General features: G+C 39.1%; 1 protein-coding gene across 1 annotated transcript in view; it reads right to left on the reverse strand.

The window, feature by feature from the left end:
- Positions 1-18,462, reverse strand: part of LOC124804731 (protein FAM114A2) — a 68,638-nt gene extending 50,176 nt beyond the window's left edge. The window contains exons 1-2 of the mRNA XM_047265025.1: positions 18,333-18,462; positions 7,688-8,536 (exon numbers count right to left, since the gene is read on the reverse strand). Coding sequence (XP_047120981.1) covers positions 7,688-8,518 — 831 coding nt within the window. The 5' untranslated portion in view covers positions 8,519-8,536; positions 18,333-18,462. The remainder of the gene's footprint in view (positions 1-7,687; positions 8,537-18,332) is intronic.
- Between the last annotated feature and the right edge of the window lie 4,652 nt (positions 18,463-23,114).

Raw genomic sequence — 23,114 nt, forward strand, 5'->3', positions numbered from 1 at the left:
AGGCAAAATACCCTCAGACTTCAAGAAGAATATAATAATTCCAATCCCAAAGAAAGCAGGTGTTGACAGATGTGAAAATTACCGAACTATCAGTTTAATAAGTCAAAGCTGCAAAATACTAACGCGAATTCTTTACAGACGAATGGAAAAACTGGTAGAAGTGAACCTCGGGGAAGATCAGTTTGGATTCCACAGAAATGTTGGAACACGTGAGGCAATACTAACCTTACGACTTATCTTAGAAGAAAGATTACGAAAAGGCAAACCTATGTTTCTAGCATTTGTAGACTTAGAGAAAGCTTTTGACAATGTTAACTGGAATACTCTCTTTCAAATTCTGAAGGTGGCAGCGGAAAATACAGGGAGCGAAAGGCTATTTACAATTTGTACAGAAACCAGATGGTAGTTATAAGAGTCGAGGGACATGAAAGGGAAGCAGTGGTTGGGAAGGGAGTGAGACAGGGTTGTAGCCTCTCCCCGATGTTATTCAATCTGTATATTGAGCAAGCAATAAAGGAAACAAAAGAAAAATTTGGAGTAGGTATTAAAATTCATGGAGAAGAAATAAAAACTTTGAGGTTCGCTGGTGACATTGTAATTCTGTCAGAGACAGCAAAGGACTTGGAAGAGCAGCTGAACGGAATGGACAGTGTCTTGAAAGGAGGATATAAGATGAACATCAACAAAAGCAAAACGAGGATAATGGAATGTAGTCAAATTAAATCGGGTGATGCTGAGGGAATTAGATTAGGAAATGAGACACTTAAAGTAGTAAAGGAGTTTTGCTATTTGGGGAGCAAAATAACTGATGATGGTCGAAGTAGAGAGGATATAAAATGTAGACTGGCAATGGCAAGGAAAGCGTTTCTGAAGAAGAGAAATTTGTTAACATCGAGTATAGATTTAAGTGTCAGGAAGTCGTTTCTGAAAGTATTTGTATGGAGTGTAGCCATGTATGGAAGTGAAACATGGACGATGAATAGTTTGGACAAGAAGAGAATAGAAGCTTTCGAAATGTGGTGCTACAGAAGAATGCTGAAGATTAGATGGGTAGATCACATAACTAATGAGGAGGTATTGAAGAGAATTGGGGAGAAGAGAAGTTTGTGGTACAACTTGACAAAAAGAAGGGACCGGTTGGTAGGACATGTTTTGAGGCATCAAGGGATCACAAATTTAGCATTGGAGGGCAGCGTCGAGGGTAAAAATGGTAGAGGGAGACCATTAGATGAATACACTAAGCAGATTCAGAAGGATGTAGGTTGCAGTAAGTACTGGGAGATGAAGAAGCTTGCACAGGATAGAGTAGCATGGAGAGTTGCATCAAACCAGTCTCAGGACTGAAGACCACAACAACATATTAATATAGCCCAAAACCTGATCACCACTAAATATAATCCAAAGACAAAGGTGACAACTCCAATAAACGAAAGGACAATGTACCTACAGCCCGTAACACCCAAGAAGTACAAACGGCTATCAGCAAACTAAAGAGTAAAATGGCCTGTGGATTTGATGGCATCCCTGAGAAAATTACTAAATACAGTATTGATAATGTTCTCTCTCAACCTGTGGACATAATCAATGGCTCCTTTGAAACTGACGTGTTTTCAAGTAAACTTAAGCAGTCAACAGTAATACCAGTTTATAAGAGTGGTGACAAGTTTGACATTAAAAATTTCAGACCTGTATCATTATTATCTGCTTTTTCAAAAATAATTGAAACAATAATGTATGACAGGTTGCTAGACTTCCTAAACAAAAAGAAAATTCTTGTAAATGCACAGAATGGTTAATCTACACAGACAGCTCTCTTCAGTTTCCTAAAACTTGTTTACAAAGCTATTGAGGACAAGGAACTGATCTGTGGGCTGTTTTTGGTCCTTTCCAAAGCATTTGATCTTATAAATCATAATCTACTGCTGTTAAAACTGTATAATTATGGTGTCCGTGGTATTTCCTACACGTGGTTCAAGTCATATTTAACTGATAGGAAACAAAGAGTACAAATTTCTCAGGATGGAAATGTGTACCATTCTGAATATTAAAAAGTTAATTATGAGGTGCCCCAAGGCTTGGTATTGGGAACATTGATTTTTATTAATGACCTACCTCAACAGTTGTCAACAGCTGATCCCATATTATTTGCTGATGATACCAGCTTCATTATAAAAGGGAAGAATGATTATGAGATGCAGTATAAAATTGACAAAACAGCAGAAGTGGCAGAAAAATGGTTTAAAGATGACTGTCTAGTTTTCAATGACAAGAAAACTGTGTGGATGAACTTTAATCATATAAGGAACAAAAATAGGACCAATGTAAAATTCACATTATCGAATAGCCAAATTCAGCAAAAGAATCACACAAAATTTATAGCATTATGGGTGGATGAGCATCTAAGATGGGAAAAACATGTAGAAATACTTAAGAAAAAATTAAGCAAGTACTGTTACATATTAAGAGTGCTTAAAGATTGCTGCAATACCGAAACAGTTTTAAGTGCTTATTACGCATATATGCATAGTCTACTGAAGTATGGAATAGTGTTCTGGGAAAATATCCCTTTTACAAAGCAGTCTTTTAAGCTCCAAAAGAATGCTTTAAGATTAATAAGTGATGTTGCTTACAGAACATAATGTAGAGGTATCTTTAAGGAATTAAAAATCATGACTTTACCCTCTATATTTATATTTGAAAGCATATGCTTCATTAAAAAGCATCAAGTTTCAGCTTTGAATAGTGAGATCCACCAATATCAAACAAGGAACAGGGATGACTATCATAGGGATTTGCACAGAAAATCAATATATCAGGACAGTGCTGTTTTGCAAACCAAAAGTTCTGTACAGTGCATTGCCAGATAGCATAAAAACAGTACTACATTCAAAAAAAGAACTAAAAAAATCTACTAACAAACAGCTTCTACAGCATTAACAAATACCTGGAATTTTGCTCAAATTTGTAGGTCTACTTCACAACACAGTAAACAAAAATTCATAATTCTCAACCATTCCTAGATAAAACCGAACTTCTTTCATCCATGTATGTATGTAATTATGCACCTAGGTTTTGTGCTGCATGTTACTATGCCTAGTTAACTAAAGTACTGGTATTTCATAGTTTTAGTAAATCAGCTAAGGGGTTTCACAAGCTTTTCTTCTATCTGTATGTATGTATGTATGTAAGCAGAATAATGTTTTTGTTATAAAGATGTGTTGATACCAATGATAAGATTTTGTACATGATGTAAATATGTAATATTTTATGCTGTTCTGTACTTTGACAAGTCCAATGAATGTGATAATATGGGTGATAAATAAATAAATAAATAAATGCTTCTGATCTGACATGTTTTTCTGCAAACACAAATAAATTTTTTCATCTTAGCATTTCTCACATTCATACTGAAGAGTTGAGTTCCTGAATATGTTTTTGTTGGAGCTGAAGCAAATAATGGTATGATAAATTTAATTCCATTTGCCTTCATACTTTGAGTTCTCTCATTTTTATTCCTCCATGGAACACCATGTAGTTGTTCCAGGCGTAGTCACTTTTGGCCTGACTAAAGTAAATATCTATATTACTAGATGACTATATCAGAACCTGGTACCAATTGCAAGCTACCTATCTAACAGCTTCCACAGCCAACAATAATTTGATCAGTATTTCATATAATTATTGACTACATCCGGAAAATTAAAATGCTGCCATAATCCAGTAATTGAGAGATATAACCTTATATTAAAAGATTAACACAGTAACTCAAGTATTACAGTTAGAAACTGTGCATTTGTCTTGAAGCAGCATAACTGATGGCATGTGAGTACTCACACTTTTTACATCCAATATTTGAGAGTGAGAGCACTTAATAACTTCCAACAAACTTTACACATAATTTCAAACTTTTATGAAACTACTTTTTGCTGAAACCCCCACAAAACGATAAAAGGAAAAAAGTTTACCAATTACTACATTTTTTGCTGTCCATGTGATCAAACTTATACATTAGGCATGACTTTTAAATTATTACTTCTGTATTACTGACTCTCTGCAACACAGTTTGTAGACAATATCCGCAGATACTACTGAATGTATCTGAAAAATTTTATCATTGTATGACACATGGATCAGGAGGTATGATATCATAAAAACTGAAATGTGTGACTAACCAGCTTTTGCTTAAAATGAAGTGCAGATTACCCAAACTTCATTTCTCCAGTGTTTTGTAATAAGAGCACTTAACATCTTCCAACAAAATGTAAGCATGATTTCAAACCTTTTCTAGACCTTTGCTCACTTACTTGTTCACAGTAAAATATTTAAAACATTAAGTGATTTGTAAAGTAATCAGATGTCTGAAGCTCTTTCATACATGTGAGTTTGATTCTTTAAAGGACTCGGGGTTTACTGGCATTTCTCTAAGAGTGCGACATCTGAAACAAACTAATATTTGAGTGTGTACTAATTTGGTATTCCCAAAATAAAAGCATTTAAGGGTGCACACTGGATTGTGCACGCAAACTTGGGTCGACAGAAGCGTCCGATCCCACGCGTCGGCTTTGACCCGTGACGTAAGGGTGTTGTGTGTGACGTCATGACGGCGCAGAGTTTGGTTTGAGTGTGGCTGTCTCCAGTTCTGTTTTATCTTATTTTATTTACTTTTCTGATCTGTTCGTTCTATCTCGTGAGATTTTTTTTTTTTAATTTAAAAACACTTATTACTTATTTTAATCATCTGTTTCCTCCAATTTCTGTTTTAGTTTATTATATTTATTTTTGTGATCTGTTCGTTCCATCCCGTGAGATTTTCTTTTTAAAAAGACAAAAAACACTAATCAGCTACTGAAGCATCTTCATCTTCTATGGGTTACAGGGGTTACGACCCCTGGAGAGGTGGGTGGGTATTCATGCATGGCTGTCTTCACTTACATGTTGAAGCTACACAAGGTGTCTAAATTTGTTTATATTTAGTTTGCCCCCCACCCAAAACACCCCATTTCCCGCGCTTGTCCTGTTAGTGTCATTACGCTTCTTGTGGAAAGTGTGTGTGTTTGTTTTTGTTTCCGCCATATTTGTGACGTCATGGGTCAAAGCAGATGGGCGGGATCGGACGCTTCCGTATTTCCCGCAAACTTTTATGTAACTGCCACAATATAATCCAGTAATCTTACGTACTATCACAACGTCACGAATGCAGCAGACTTCACGAATCTATCAGCAACTCTTTTTATGAAGTTTAATAGTTAGCAATCCTTCTTCTTCATTCCCTTGTCATTTTCTGCTGCATATCTTTCTGTTAAACAGCCACAAAGAGAGAAAAACTATTTTTTGCATTTCTCTTGTCAAGTTTATGTCAAAAATAGCAGTCTCATGTAAGAATTACCTTCTCGGAAGTCACAAACTGTTACAAAATAGTCTTCAGCAAGACTTCTTTTATTTTCTATTGCTTGTTTTATGAGTCATTATATGTAGCTGAAACCTGAAAATGTGACTACAGTGATATAGTATGACAACTATAGAGTCTGATTTAGTTTTTGACATTTCTTATATTTTGAAACAGAGTGATTCAGCTGAGCTGTTCATCTCAGATAATCATAATTCTATTTTCACCTAAATGATTTGTGAAAAAGTGCTCACTCAATGATGCGTAGTCTCTCTTCATAGTTATATTAATTGAAGAGATATCAATATGACCTTACCTTTTGCAAACAGAAATACAGTAATTTCTGCTGCTAGTACAGCAGTTCTAAAAAGAGATGAATTCAATGGTGTTTCATTTTACAAAATCTAATTAGTAGTTGTAGAGAAACTGCAATATTTAGAACTTAGGATATATTTGTTCTGAATATGAGACTTATTGCCGTCTTCTGGAGAATGTTATGTTGTTATATGGAAGTGACGTGTCAAGCGGATGGCGCACTCCATCTTGATGCATCTAGGACTCTACTTACAAAAGTGGAATAGTGGAGAAAAGTTTATTTTAAAACTGATACTAATCAGACTTGGCTACATGTGATTAGCCTGACACACAAACTTTAAGACATAGGGTATGTTATACAAGGATGATTTTCCAGTTAAATATGGTAATAGTTCTGCTCTTGTATCTGCCGGAGCCTTGAAACAAAGACACATGTCAAAAATGGAATGGATTTCTGAAACAGGGAATAGAAATTTAAAAATTCATCTTGGTCATTCTTGACCATTTTATGTTCCACAGCTGATGCATGTTAATGTTATAAGAACCACCATAGCTGTACTTTGGTATATTTGTTACATTACATCATAACCAATTTCATTCAATAATAATCATCAGATGACACATACAGGAGCCTTCCAAACAACTTGTCAGAAACAACTGTGCAAATATCATGGAAGTCTCTTCATCTAAGTCAACTTGAAGAGACATAGTTGAAAGTGTTAAAGCAGATACAACCTCCACTGAACACCTGGCATAAGGACAGCGAGCAATGAGTGCAGGGAACAAACAGTTCTGTGATTGTTAAATAACAACTTCGAGACATGAGTTTAACATCAAGACACGCACTTACACTGCAAAATTACACTAGCAAAAGTAACACAGAGGAAATCACAAATGAATGTGGTCATATACACTTACTTAAAATACATTTATGTCATCAAGTGTTTAAAATTCACACTATCCACTGCAGTCACCAGGGCAAGGACTTCTGGACAGACTGATGAGATTCCTTTGATATTACTGTACATTCTGCACCAATAACATGTTTTCAATCCTCCTGGGTCATCAGAACTCGTTTATAGAGTTCCTCTTTGAGTTTACGCAACAGAAAAAAGTCCAGTGGCATAAAATCAGGCAAATGTAGAAGCCAACTGATAATGCCTTCACATCTTATTCAGCGAATGGGAAAGAGTGGGGTGAGCACAATCCTAGTCAGAAGCAAACAGTGAACCAGCACCCATTGTGCTGCCATTACATACAACTTATTTCAACTGATACCTTGTCTGGGAGAGTCAGTTGCACTTTGGTAAGAAATGTCATTTTGTTTGACAACCTCTGTCTCGGTATCTTTGTGTGTACAATTCATGTTTTGTTCATATTCTCCATAAAGTAGCAGCTTACCTAGTTTCTCTTTGTTTGTGTAAGACATTTATTTTTTCAAACTAATCAGCAAAGAAGGCGCGCGAACAACAGGCGGAATGAAAGCTAAACTTTCTCTGAGCCTCTTTTATACCAGTACTGCAGCTATGAAACACTGCTTTTTCTTATCCGACATTACAGTTTTCATTATTTGGGTATGAATTCATGAGCTTTGTATAAGACAGCAATCAGTTTCATGTTCAAAAAATAATAATCAGCTCTAAATACTGTAATTGCTCCAAAACTAGTAATCAGGTTTTGAAAGGTGAAACACCACTGAATTCACCTCTTACAACTATGATACTAACAGCAGAAATTACTATAGCTTCCTAACAAAAGTAAAGTTAATCCCAATACCTCTAACTGTTATACCTATGAAATGAGACTATACTTCACGTACTTTCTCATAATTAATATATTTAGGCTTCTTTCAATGTGTATATTTCTTCACTGGACAAATCAATATAAGTACAATTTACTACAACTTATGAACTTTCATACCGACAGACAAAACTCTGCTCATTAAATTCAACAATGCAGCAAACAAATAAAACACTGATGCCATACCTTCGCATGGGATGTTTCCGTAAGTTTCTCCAGGACAGAGCTAATTTTCTCTTCATTTTTTTCAGATTGCATTCCTGTTGAAACTGTGCTGTCCGGATCTGTACTTATTGGTTCTAATAATTTTTCTGATTCTCTTGTGTTTGTCAGGCTATCACTCTGTACACTTTCCTTGTACTGATTACTGCAGGCAACAGAGTCACTACTAGTTCCACTGTCAGAGATAGGTGTCGCAGACTTTGATGTGATTTTTGTTCCTAACTTTTTTATTGAACTTTTTGGTTTTGTCTCTCTTTTTTGCATTTTTTTCTTTTCATGTTTTCTAGAACTGCTGTTGCTTCTAACACTATCTGCATCAGTTTTGATCTGAGCATCACTTGTGTTAACTTCTGAGGGCACAGAACTGTCCTTTGATGGTGTATTTGTTTCAAGGAGCTCATTTTCAATTGGCACTGCTGTCACAGGATCTTGTTTTGGTTTATTGTCACCTTTGAGCGTTCTTACACTATCACCACCTCCATCACTATCACTGCTATCACTTTTGTCACCAACACTAAAACCTTTGGAGTCATCTTTCACCTGAACTAAAGTTTCACTAATTTCTAGAGACTTCAAACTGTCCTCCAATTTTTTATCATCTTCAATGATCTGTGATCTCTCAGATTTTTCTATTTCCTTAGCAACAAGACCATCCCCACCAGCCTTCAGGCTGTTCAAAACTTCACAATTGTCTCTGGGAGTTTTCTTATGTGATGCAGCAGACACACGAGAGTCAATATCAAAATCAAAATCCTCATCAGCACTTTCAAATGCTTCACTGTCAGAAGTAGCCATCCTTTGAAAATTTATTCCCTGCAACATGTTTAGATTAAATATTAGTTCGCAATAAATAGGCATAGAAAAAAAACAAATTAAACAAGAGAATGATATCTTGTCTACAGAGGTTTACTTCATTCCATTTCAATTAACAGCCCACCATTTTTTTTAAAAAAAGAACTGCTCATATGTGTCCACAATGAGACTCCAACATTTTAATATCCTATATCTTTCTCATTTCATATGGTGGACCTGTGAATCCTGAAGGGGCAGACAGAGCAACTCAACAAGTTTGTAGCGTGCAAATTTGATACGCCAAGTGGCTGTAGTGGAGCTGCAATCAATTGTTTTAGCAAAATGGAGAATATGAAGGAGCGAGCACAAGTGGTCTGGTGGTACACAGAGACAAAATCGGCAACCCAAGTGCAAAGAAACTTTCGTCGCGTTTACAACAAAATGCCCCGTCATTCAAGACTTTAAAGAAGTGGTGTGATCAGTTTTTGGCTACTGGGAGTGTTGCAAAAGGGCAGTGTGGTGGTAAGCCTGGGATCAGCGAACGTCATGTGGAACAAGTGCGGCGGTCTTTCGAACAAAGTCCACAGAAGTCAGTGCGACAGGCAGCACGAGAACTTCGTATGAAACGTTCAACAGTGCACAAAGTGCTTCATCAGAGATTATGTTTGTATGCATATAAAGTGCAGGTTGTGCAAGAAATCAAGCCGATGATCAACCAAAGCGAGAAGAATTTGCATGTGTCATCTTAGATTGCATTTCCGCGAACGAGACATTTTTATCACGCATGATGTTTACTGACGAGGCAACCTTTCATGTGTCAGGGGCGGTCAATCATCACAATGTGCGGATTTGGGTGTCCGAAAATTCACATGCACCTAGGGAACACATGCGCGACAGCCGAAAGTTAATGTTTGGTGTGGTTTGATGATAAATCACATTGTTGGGCAATTTTCCTTCAGGAGCCGACTGTGGATGGAGCCATCTAACTGGACATGTTGGAACAATTTGCCGTGCCACAGATAACAGACCTGCAGCCAAATGTGATGTTTCAACAGGATGGTGCACCACCCCATTGGAGCCTTGATGTCTAAAAAATTTTAAATGACACATTCCCGCAGCGATGGATTGGCCGTGGAGGTCCAATTCTTTGGCCGCCACGTTCGCCCGACATAACCCCCTTGATTTTTTCTTGTGGGGTTATGTGAAAGACCGGGTATATGCTACACCGGTAAAGGACCTGCAAGACTTGAAACAGCGCATAAGAATTGTCATCAACTCTGTCACGGAACAGATGCTCCGCTACACATGGCACGAAATTGATTATAGACTTGATATTCTTCGCGGCTACCCGTGGCGCCCATGTTCAAGTGTACTTAACCGTCCACCTGTGTATGAAGACTTGATGAGCTGCTATATAATTTCCCTGTATTTGTTAGTCAATAAATTGTGTTTCCTCTCAGACTTTATGAGTTCAAATGTTGGAGTCTCATTGTGAACATCCTGTATAATATCCACCACACAAATGTGAGAGCAGCGATGCAACATGCTTCTCTTGGTGATTCTTGATTGGCAAAGCACTGTGCATAGTAAACTAACATGGAAAACAGAGAACTAACTTTGGTAACTTCTGTTTTAAGTGAATTAGGCAGTGTCTAACACACATTTCTCTTGCTAACGTTTTGTCTCCCAGTGCTAGGTACATAGTCAGGGTCAACAAAGACTCAACTAGCAGTTTAAAACTTGCATAAGCAAACTGCTATCAGAGTCCTCACAGCCTCTGATGATACTTCCATGAAGTGATGAACCACTGCGCTCAGAAATATGCCTTGGAGCACAGCCTAAAGGCTGTAAAACAAAGATTGCCAAGGAAGCAAACACTGGCCATGTAAGAGCATTCTGTAAAATCTTTAAACTAACAATTAAAAACTTTTATATTACTCACAGCTTCAAAATTCTCCATGTTTTATGACAGATGAGCTGTCCTGCAAATATATGGACTGTACAATGGTATGCTGAAAAGTAATGTGTCTGAACTTTCTATGAGAAAACCCTTAAAGCTTTTTATATAAAACAAACATTTACATTCTAGCATGTATTCTTCATGTCTACATATTTGCAGCCCTCGGCCACTAGAGGGCTCCAAATTGTAGTGTGTAACATGACGGTATGCAATGAGGGGCAGTCAAATGAAAATCAAACACACACCACAAAGAGACCATGGAACAGTTCCATCTCAAAGTAATAATCACATGTGTTATGATACTTATTCCACTGGCAGACAAGATTATCAATATCTGTTTCATAGGATGCAATCGGCCACTGACGGATCCACAGTTACACACATATTCACACATTCACATCAGACAGAGACCAATGTCTATGCATGTCTCTCTTCAGGTTGCCAAAGATATGAAAATCACATGGTGAACGACCCAGGCTGTGCAGAGAATGTTGCAGTGTTTCCCAACCAAATCGCTGAACTGATAGCAGTTGGCAGGTATTATTGTGCAACAGGAAAGTTCTGTTTGACAGCATTCTTGCAGCCTGAGGGCAAATGGCATAGTCAACCAGTGGAAATATCCCATATCTCCTCCACCAAATAAATCCAATGCTGTTCACACAAGTTCTGATAAGGTCTGATGACCACCTCCTTTGACTGCGGGGGTCCTCTGTTCGCCAAGTTCCTCGAGCATGACACCACAATCAATGCACAGTGCTGTGAAGACACTTTGCAGAACCTGCAGTGTGTCATAAAGCAAAATTCCCAGGAATGCTGCCAGATGGAATCACCCTACTGCACAATAACACTTGGCCCCAAATGCCGAAGGCTACACTTCAGCAATTTGGTTGGGAAATACTGCAGCAATCTCAATACAGCTTGGAACTTTCACAAAGTGTTGTTCACACCTTTGGTAATCTGAACAAAAACAGGGATGGACATTGGTTTCAGTCAGAGTGTGTGTGGTTATGTATCCACCAGCACCTGGCCGCATTCTACAAAACAGGAACTGATTGTCTCGATTTCCAGTCAAATAAATGTCTTAAAGTATGTAGTGATTACTTGTAAATGGAACCATTGCATGACCCATTGTGGTCGGTACTGGTTTCATTTGACTTCTCCTTACCGAGTGAGGTGACACAGCGGTTAGCACACAGGACTCGCATTCGAGAGGACAACAGTTCAAACCCCCAGTCCAGCTATCCTGATTTAGGTTTTCCGCGATTTCCCTAAATCGCTTCAGACAAATGGCAGGACGGTTCCTTTGCAAGGGCATGGCCACCTTCTTTCCTCATACTTCTCTAATCCTATGGGACTGATGACCTCGCTGTTTGGTCCCATCCCCCGAATCAACCAACCAACTTCTCCTTACATGTCAGTGTATGGGAAACAGCATGTTGTAATCGAGTTTCAAATTCAAAGCGTTTGCCTCCACATGGAGCACCATCTCCTTCAGTATGACAATTCCAAGCCAAACATGAGAACTGTGACATCTACAACAATCTGATACCTAGGTACCACTGTCATCAATCACCCTCCATATAGTCCCAACTTGGCTCCACCTGATTTTCATCTGCTTCCGAAATGTAAGACAATGACTTTGAGAACTCTATTTTGGAAGTGACAAAATGGTGCAAGCAGAGTTGATGTGGCTTGGTCAACAAAGTCAAACATTCTACAGTGACAGTACCAACAAACTGGTCTCTTGTTGGAAGAAATGTGTTCATCACCAAGGTGAACAATTTGAGAAATAAATACATGGATATGAAGAATAAAAATAAGAATGTTAATAACATTTGTTTTATTTAAAAAAGTAAGTGTTTTCACATAAAATGTTCCGAGGCAACATTTTTTGGCACACCCTCGAACAGTGCTTGGAAAAAAAGTGCCTGTACTGTATATTTTGGCCGAAAGTCCCCTTTTGGCAAATTTGGCCCTCGGGTTCAAGTGTCTCTACTTGATGCCATTTAAGTGACTTGCATGTTGATGATAAAAACAACACAACACCCATCCACTGAGCTGAGAAAATCTCTGACCCAGCTGGGAATTCAACCCAGGACCCTCACATGTCATTCAGCCATGCTGACCAGTCAGTTACTCAGCTACAGAAGCAGACAACTACTTGGAACATAGTTGCAATTATGTTTCCAGAATTTTTTTAAAAAAGAAACTGTGCATGAACCCAGACAACCAACACACTTACTTTTCATTCACTTTAAATTTTTTCTTTTTTTTGGGTCAAGACAATAGGTTAGTGCAGAGTCAACAGTGTGGTCAGCATCCACATCTACATCTGTTGTTTGTCATCATCATAGTTTTCGGTCCAAAGACTGGTTTAATTCAGCTCTCTATTTATACTCTGCAAACCACTGTGAACTGCATGGTAGAGGATATGTCCCATCACACCAGTTATTAAGGCTTGTTCCCATTCCATTCAGGAAGAATGAATGTTTGAATGAACATTAAACGCTAAAATGCCAGACTGAACTGTTTTTTTGTCTCACATTAAAAACATTTGTCTTCATGCCCCAACAACTCTGTCAAATCCACCCACACTTTCCATGTAGGCTCCATAAAATTTGATTACCTGTCTTTGCATAGGAAGACACATGCAGATGGATTTGATGGAGCCAGTTGGGCATGAAGAGACCAGTTTTAAAGTAATACAGAGGCCATTCAGTTCGACATCTAACATCTGTTAACTTTTAATACTTGAAGATTCTCTTAAATAACGAATCTGAGGATGAGACCTTGCTTCTCAAACCACGTCATTTGACAAGAAGGTATCAATGCTGTCAAAGACCGAGCAATTCCACTAAGGCCTTCACATGCAGGCATTATCCTCCAAACCCACTCCATATACATAACTTTTCGAGTTGCTGGTATACAGTCAGTCAAATTAAAATGAGACAAATGGAAAAAGTAAGTAAACTCTTCATTATTTCAAAAGTAATCACCTTAATTATTAATACATTCCGTCCACTGTGCAACACCTTCCTGGAAAAATGTTTACAGTTGCTACAGAATCTTGACTGTACCCAGACGTGCATCCATTTGTCTGAAGCAAATTTATGACCACAAATGTCTTTCTTCAGGGCTCCAAAAATATGGAAACCACATGGGGAGAGATCAGGACTGCAGGGAGAATGTGTAAGGGTTCCCTCTTACACATCCTCGATACAAAACTCATCTCACCCATGTTATTTCCAGTTTTGGGGCCCTGAAGAAAGACATCCATGGCTGTCAATTTGCTTCAGACGAAGACAATCATGGTTCTGCAGGCAACTGTAAATATTTTTCCATGAAGATAGTTACCATCTTGTCTCACAGTAGGATAAAAATATTAACTGTTATGGCAATTACTTTTTAAATAATGAGTAGTTAGCGTTTTTTTTTTTCAACATGTTTCATTTTCATTTGAGTGCCCCTTTCACATAAGTATTCCCCTGCTATATCCACACACCTCTAATTCTCAAAACACCCCCTGAAACCAGCTGCAAAAGAGCATCTCCCCCATTCCCCTCCAACACCTAATATCCAATACCACCCGCAGATTTTAAGAACTTAACCACGTCCTTTGACAGAGCTTTGACTACGTCTAAACTGGTATGAAGGACAAGGATTTAACTATATCTCTAACGCTTTTGCTTTGCAGGTGAAATTGCACTGTGTCCTGAAATAAGGACCATCCCTTTCAAAAGTCTTAACTCCCCCCCCCCCCCCTTCCTAACTGGTAGTCCACCAGTCACCAAGTCTATGAAATTTAACTGCCCATTCTTACACCATGGTTACTCCAACTCCTAATAACATCACCTCAGGTGCAACACTTGCCCTACATACCAACACTGCAATTTTCATTCTACTTTCATCATATGCATGTATTACCCATCAAGCACAGCCTTTTATGTGGACCTGAGAACTGACACTACCAAAGTATGACTGCAGGCACAGTTGACTACTCAGGTACCCCCCCCCCCCACCCCCCCAAGTATAATTCTTTACATTCATCATTTGATCTCGCAATCCTCCTGACATCAATCTCCAATAGCACTTGTCACCCATCTCCACCTCAGGCCCCGCACCTTTTACTCCGCTCCCAATGCACTTTAAATTTAAATGCTATTCATTAAGCTACACCAACTTTATTATTTCAGTGGTCCCCTCTCCCCCCTCATACTCTGTTCTATCACCAATTTCACAGGAAAATGGTGGCTTTAAGGAATAAAATGATTTTAGAAGTAGATAGAGCACAATAGATTATTTATAAGTTGTGAAAAATATTAAAAAATGGAACATGTATTATCAACTACTACTTTGCCTAGGATTCTTGCATTTTGAAAAACTTTTGCACTGGCTTCAATAAGATTTGTATAAATGGTCCTGGAGAAACAATACTGATTCCCATTAGAGTTCATCAGCGTAGCAGGGCACTCAACTGAAAGAGGAGCCAAACAAGGACACTCCACCTGTAAAACTATTTCCTAAACAAAATTTACAAATCCACAAACTGGTATGAAGAACACAGCATATGCATTACTGAATCTATCTAAATCACCATTGTTTTGAGGCTAGCATGAGAAACCTGGCAAATACATTAATGACTCTACCTGAAAAGTCATTGTTTTGAGGGTGATGTACTAATTACCTAAATGCAGAAGGAATTAACATGACAGAAAATTGCTAGTAATAAGACTAAAACTATTTACAATCAATGCACTCTGAAAGCCTCAGTACCACAAAAGCCACCATTCAAAAGACCTCTTATTTCACCCCACCCCCAAATTTAAGCATGCTGGACTTCTTAAGGGCGTTCTCTCCTCCTGGTCCCTACACAGCGAACATTTTTGCTGCCAATCCTACAAATCAGATTCAAATTGAAAAAATACTGAAACCTGCCTTACTCAATTTAGTCCTCCACCTAACCATAATCTATCCCAAATCATCCCCTCATAACTTTCCAGACTTTTTACCCTTAAACCATGCTGCACATCATTCCTCATATCCCTCAACAGAAAAACCAATGTCATATATGCAAAAAGAAATGCAATCCATTAGCTAAAAAATTTTCTTGACTACCTGCAAATAGGCTCCATCACTGTTGTTATCAGCTGCAGGGATTACCATGCTGAAGGCTTCCACCAGCTGTCAGACACAACCACCTATGGGCCTTGCTACAGTGACCCCATTCCAGAAGTACAACATGATCTCTAGTCCCTCCTCAAATCCCTATGTCCATCCTAGAACCTCTCCCCCAGATTTCTCTGCTCATCCCCCCCCCCCCCCCCCCATATACATCTACCTGCTTCCATCAATTCAGAGCACATCACTGTCGCTATATGCTGCAACCTCTTAGATAAAATCTCTGCCCTTGTGGACCAACACCTTCAGCCTGTTAAATGTAACCTATCCTCCTATATAAAAGAGACTACACGCTTCCTCCACTGTCTCTCCAAAGTTCCTGTCCTTTTACTGTCTGAACCCGTGCCCATCACTGTCAATGCCACCTCACTCTCCACCAACATTTCAAAAGCCCATGGCCTTACTGCCATTGAGCACTATGTACCTCAGCACCCAAATGATTTCAGAACAACAACCTTCTTGCTGGTGATCATAACCAATTATATCCTCACCCACAATGACTTCTATGTGAAGGCATCACTTGCAGACAAATCGACAACACAGCCACAGGCACCCCCATCACACCATCTTCTGGTGACCTATTCATGGGTAATCTACAGAAATTCTTCCTAGCCACCCGAAAATTCCAAATACCTGACCTCAGACAGATTCCCTGATGACATTGCCACAATTTGGACAGAGGATTAAGATAGCCTAAACATTCTCCCTCATTCACTTTGCCTGACCCTCCCCCCCCCCCCCCCAAAAAAAAAAACACCCTCCTCAATGTTGACCTCCACCTCATAGGTGGTTAAATCAGTACCTCTGTCTACATCAAACCTTCCCTTCCATGCAACCAAGCTACTCATAGCCATCGCATCTGTAGTGACAAGCAGTCCCCCTCCAAATATTCTGAGCCTCTCACTAATGCCTCCACTGATCAAAATTTCACTGACTGAAATTACACTCCCCTGATTGTCCAGAAACAGATCTCCCAAACTTTGTCTTCCCAGTCACCACCATACCCACTGACCGACCAAAAAGGAGCATCCTCCTCACGACTCCATAACACCCAGGACTGGAACAAACGAATCATGTTCTCCAGAGTTTAGAATATCCTTATCAATAACCATTCCACCCCTGCTCCCAGTTCCTTGGACCATATCTTACATTCCTGCTAAAAACCAAAACGCAGACCTGTCCATACATACTCCCATTACCACCTAATGCAGTCCTGTTACAGTCTTTCCTTGCACCATCAAAGACAGGACCACCTGTGAAAGCAGAAATGTTGTCAGCCAAATTAGCTGCAGCATTCTATGCGAGCAAGACCACTAAAAGCTGTCCGTCTGCACAAACAGTATCTACCAAACAGTGGTAAAGAGACAGCTGGACTACGTCGTTGCTGAGCATGCTATGCAATATGACAGGCTTTACTTCAATGAATGCTCTACAGCCTGTGCCATTTAGACTATTCCCATCAAAATGAGCTTTTCTGAATGGTGCAGATGGGAATTCTCCCTGCAACATATCCTGCACTTCTGTAACCTCATACCCTTCGCTAGTCCCTGTCCTCTACCTCTCCCTATTCCCTTCCCTGCTCCACACCAGGTTCATATTTGTGGCACATCTCAACTGCATAGTTCTTTCCTCCTCTCCACCTGATACATTTCAGCAATCTACCTTTAAATGTGCCTGCATGCTGCTCAATGGCTCCTTTACATGGTGAGCAGCAAACTATTCTAATTCAGTTTGTTGTATCAAGAAGAAGACTGTAAAAATTAACAAAGATACAGAAGCAGCTGACAATCTTTTATTATATTTAGGGTGGTTAAAGACTCAATTGTACAGCTAAAGCAGCAAAAAAGAAAATCTTCAATCTTTCAATGGCATGTTCCACATGTGCCACTGCTTGTAGAAAGTTAACTAATTAGTGTACACACATAAATCCAAATAACATTTATTTATTACAACCACACAACATGAAGGACATACGAGCAATATCATAAATACGAATACATATTCCATCGCGTCTTCTGTTCAATAATTTCTAAGACGCACATATACAGGATATTATCAGTGCAACTATCCAATTAAAAAACTGCCACCAAAACACACATCAGAATCTTCACTTTTCTACAGGCCTAGAAGAACAAGTTTCTAAAATAATAAAATGCAGCAGGTCGTGTGACATAAATCACTGTATACGCCATGAACTTTTTTCCCTTCTTTTTTTCGCAGACTGTAATACATGTCCAATGGATCTCAAAATATCAAATGTGGAATGAATAAAGAACAGTAGGCAATATTTAACTGTCCTGATCAACATCTAACGTGACACACATTAAATAGGCGAGAGTTTTTCCTTATAAGCTCGACGGAATGAAGTAAGTACACAAATAAATATCTGAGGAATAGTTATTAAAATTGTACGGGTAAGCAATAACTGACTGCACTGTACACAACAATTTACAAGTAACATACGGTATTAAATATTTTATATTCTAAGAAAATCAAATCCATGCAGTTCCTGAAATGATGTTACATTCCATATTTCACACGTCTTACTAAATGAGATTTTCTAACAGTTCCACGCATTGCAACTGACAACACATCTGCGGAGATTATAGCGACAGATTTAATGAGTCACCATGCGAAAATGTAAATTCATGACGATAATTAGAGTATCATTACGCACACCTTTTTTCCTTTTCAGATCTATGGCTGATAAACGTTAATTCGTAGAACACAGTTTTCTATCATCAAATTATAACTAAATAGCAGACTACACCACAGATGTGACATTTACACATCTCCAACAGGTTCCTCGTAAACCAGAGATATCTTGGGGAAGCAAACGCGTGACAAAACACACAAGACAAACAAGTGGCGTGACAATTTAAACTAATAAATCCTAGCCAAATGACAGGGTTTTCAGTATAGCACCATCTAAAATGGTTCGGATAAGAATGCCTTGGCAGTAAAGCAACTCCAAGCATTAAGTGAAAGGAATATAAATCATAAATAATGGATCGGAAAGTGGTTGACGTGTGTAAGCGAAATGTTAGTTTAAAATACGATGATGAGAACGGATAGCCAGTCTTGTAGCAAAATTTGAGATATGCTTTATTCAATTTCATGAAAATATAATTTCCTGCCTTCACTCTTTCGTTAAGTGAGTTTAATATGTATAGTTGGCGTTTAGATTTTCATGTCCCAATAAAAGTAATTTAAGTTAAATAGAAACTTCTTTCACAAATCCAATTTTAAGATATTTAGGCACAATTATAAGATTATGGTGTCATTAGCAGAATTGGAATATATTACCAATACTGAATGATATACTCTAAGGATTAAAGAACTGGAAGAGAAATCACAAATTTTAAACGCAGAAGTAAATGACTAACTGAAGTAACCTGTGGGTGTCTTTTACATTAAAGGCCTACATTACTTACGTTGTATTACACGGCCCAAGTAGTGAGGATTCTCTGAGCTGCAGAAAGCACCCGAAAACATACGTTTTATGAAATGACTTAGCATAACGAGGCACTATAGTACTACATTACTAATCGTATTTACGAAATAACTTATTACATTAAGAGCTTAGGTGAAAACACTTCTCAGTGAGGTAGAAAGAGTTTCCCGATCTAAAGTCTTAAAGTATACCTCATTATCTGCAACATGACCAACGTGCTCTTGACAGGGTGTTGAATATAATTGTAGCCACGTGTTTGATCCTTTTCTGTCCTAATGGTAACTCCTTCACGTATTTCTTCTGGTTTCTCAAAAAAAACTATCACATTAATTTGAATTTCTCCAAATTAATTGTTATGTAAATCATAATAAATGTAAAACTGAACACTAAATTAATTTTTTTATTTTTAAATCATTTATGGCAGTAATCCAACAAATAAATGTGTTATGTAAATTGAAGTTGGAGAGGGGAGAAATGAAAGGGAAGGGACTATTGATGTCAGCTGCTTCAGGACTTTATGCGGAATCAGCGGCAGTGAATGAAAAAGTGTGTCAGACCAGGATTTGAATAAGGGATCTCCTGTTTACTAAGCCAGTGCTTTAACCACTTTGCCACCCAAATAATGTGTTTACCGCAAATGCGCGGCCTATCTGGCACGCCCCTCGGCCGATCCACATTCCAACTATCCACAGTCCCAGCACCACCTATTCACAATCCCCATCCACGTCCTCCGTGCTCACTACTTTTATATTCCCACAGGAGGTCAGACGTAATTGTGCATCTGTACTGAAAATGGTGAATTCATTACCCCCTATGGTGGATCAGTTATACAATTATGCATACACAACCGAATTAATTCGTTTCGTTTATTTTCTCTGTAGAAGTAAAGATGTGAATAATACTACCAATTGTTCACAAAGTTCTCAACCAGGTCGTCCTATTTATGGTCTGGTAGCAGTTGGCAATATTCAGCCCTCTAATGTTTTATGTCCGGCTCCTGGCAACATTGGCAGTCTAACAATACAATACTCATGTGTACCGTAGTCGTTACGAAGTGATTGACATTCTATGCTGTGCCGAAAGATTAAGCACTTCCACTCTCCCTCTCAGCTGTCTCGGCACTGGGAGTTGGAAAATGGAGCTTAGTTTCTCTTCACCTGTATCCCCATGAGAATTCATTAAGTACCTTATGAACAAACTATACTTCAATTACATTGGAATGCCAATACATATGTGTAGAAATTACGAAACCAGAAGAGCAGGGAATAAAGATTGATCAGCCAGAACATTATGACCACCGACCTGCTATCAATGTAAACCTATCCTAGTGATAGCATCATCACCTGGAGAGGAATGACTGCTAGTCAGATACATGCACTGTGCATGTAATATCAGTGACTGTGCTGTCCATCTTTAGAATGGGGGAGGCACGCAATCTATCTGAGTTTGGCCGAGGGCAGATTGTAATGCCCTGGAGGCAGGATGCAAGCATTTCAGAAATTGCACGACTTTTTGGGTATTTGAGGAGTGCCATGGTGAGTGACTTCAACATATGACGATACCAAGGTGAAAACACGTTCAGACATCATGGAGTTGGTGGCCACCTCTCATTACAGATGTCAGACGTCATAGGCTGCCCAGACTGCTAAAACAGGACTGGCAGTGAAGTGTGGTGGAGCTTACATCAGACTTTAATGCTGGACAGAGAACAAGTGTCTCTGAACACAAAGTGCACACTCCTAATGACGGGTCTCCACAACTGCTGATCCATGTATGTGCCAATGTTAACACCACAACATTGGGAACTATGACTCAAATGGCATATGATCATTGGCACTGGACATTGGCACAGTGGCGGAACATTGCACTGTCTGATGAATCCCAATACATTCTTCACCATGTGGATAGTAGGCTGCGAATCCATCGTCTTCCAGGGGAACAGCTCCTTGACACCTGTACTGCGGACTCTGAGACAAGCTGGCAACAGCTCCATTAGGCCCTGGGGAACATTCATGTGGGCATCCATGGGTCCAGTGGAGACGTGCTAAACACCATGATGGCCAAGGAGTATTGTACACTAGTTGCAGACCACTCACATCCCTTCATGACAATCATGTTTCCCAATGGCAGTGGCATTTTTAAGCAAGATAATGCCCCGTGTCACATGGCCAGAAGTGTGATGGAGTGGTTCAAGGAAACCAGTGACAAGTTCCAGTTGATGTGCTGGCCTTTCAACTCACCAGATCTGAATCCCATCGAACACATCTGGGATGTAATTGAATGTGTTGCCAGAGCTTATCGGCTTCCTCCCTGGAATTTATGGGAATTAGGTGACTCGGGTGTGCAGACATTGTGCTAACCCCCACCAGCGACCTACCAACCCCTGATGTTAGGAAGAATTCGGCTTGGAGCTGGTAAAATTGTTGTTTATTAAAACATGACTGGTTTCGTGCTTCAAGCCAAATCATAAGGTGAACAACATTAAAAGATCATACACATAGCCTTCGCTTGTAGTCCAAATGTACATTTCAGAGAATATTTTCAGTACTATGGCGAGCAAAAGGTAAAAAAAAACGTGCTCCATTCTTTTAAATTTGCCTGCATCTGTGTGACAACAGAACAGCTCTGTACAGGCAAAGGCAAAGGCAAAAGCAGGCTGCACGAATGACAAAGATAGGTTCATCGGGTGTTGTGTCTAGTTTAGGGACCACCAGTAATGCATTGGAAAAGGTTATCTGATGCTGTTTTCACTTCGAAAGTGGCCATACAAATGTACTATCATGCTCAAAAGTATTCAAATGATCTGAATTGAGTTCCCTTATGACAAAGGGGAATGGCCAGATGACTGTCTCGTAAGTATAATAGTATCAATCCGAAAGACTAATAAGCCCAAAAAGTGTGAAGACCACAGGACAATCAGCCTAATGTCGCAGGCAGCAAAAGAAGTTCTTCGAATTCTGAATAGGAGGCTATATTGAACGCTGGAAGAAACACTTGTGAAGAACAATCTGGTTTCATGAGGGGAAAGGGAACACGAGATGCCATTGGACTTCTAAGAACCATTGGTGAAAGATACATAGAAAGGAGCAAAGAAATGTATGCTATTTTCATAGACCTCGAAAAGCCTTCGATAGAGTGCAGTGGGATAAGCTATTAGATTTCTTAAAAAAAGAAAGGAGTAAAGTGGAAGGATCTTTGAAGACAGCAAGATTGCGAGAGGTTTTAGACAGGGCTGTTGTCTCTCGCCGATCCTCTTTATCATCTATCTAGAGGAAGTACTGGAAAATTGTTTGGATGGGACAAAAGGCGTCAGGATCGGTGGGTGGAAAATTGAATGTATAAGACCTGCAGATGAGATGGCGATCCTCGCAGAAAATCAAATGCCAAATGACCCAAATGAAGCCTGTGCAGCCTGTGGTATGAAAATTAATAAAAAGAAAACCAAAAGCATAGCCATAGGTCTAAAGAAAAGAAAAGTGAAAATTAAGTTGGGATCAGAAATCATACAGCAGGCAAATGCATTCAAGTGTTTGGGAAGTTAGATTGAAGAATACATGGATTGCCAACAAGATATCAAAGTGAGAATGGCTTCGGCGAAAGAGGCATTTCAAAAGCAGAGAAGACTCCAAACTAGTTGTTTAAACAAGGTATTAAGGAAGTGACCGGTTAATTGCTTAATGTGGAGCGTGGCCTCGTATGGAGCAGGAACATGGACTTTGAGAAAGTAGAACGAGAAGAGAATTGAAGCTTGTGAAGTGTGGATATGGCGTAAAATGGAGAAGATCAGCTAGACTGATAAAGTCAGAAATGAAGAAGTACTGAGGAAAGTTGGAGAAGAACAGAGGATGCTGCTGATGGTGAAGAACAGGAAACTAAGCTGGATATGCCACAATCTAAGAAGAGATTGCCTTCTAGTAGAGGCAATTCAATGTTTCGTGCCGGGAAAGAGAGGGAAGGACAGAAGAAGGTTCCAGATGCTGGATGATGTCAGCAGGCCACAAGGAGTT

This window comes from Schistocerca piceifrons, chromosome 7 (genome assembly GCF_021461385.2).
Source record: "Schistocerca piceifrons isolate TAMUIC-IGC-003096 chromosome 7, iqSchPice1.1, whole genome shotgun sequence".
Taxonomy (NCBI): domain Eukaryota; kingdom Metazoa; phylum Arthropoda; class Insecta; order Orthoptera; family Acrididae; genus Schistocerca; species Schistocerca piceifrons.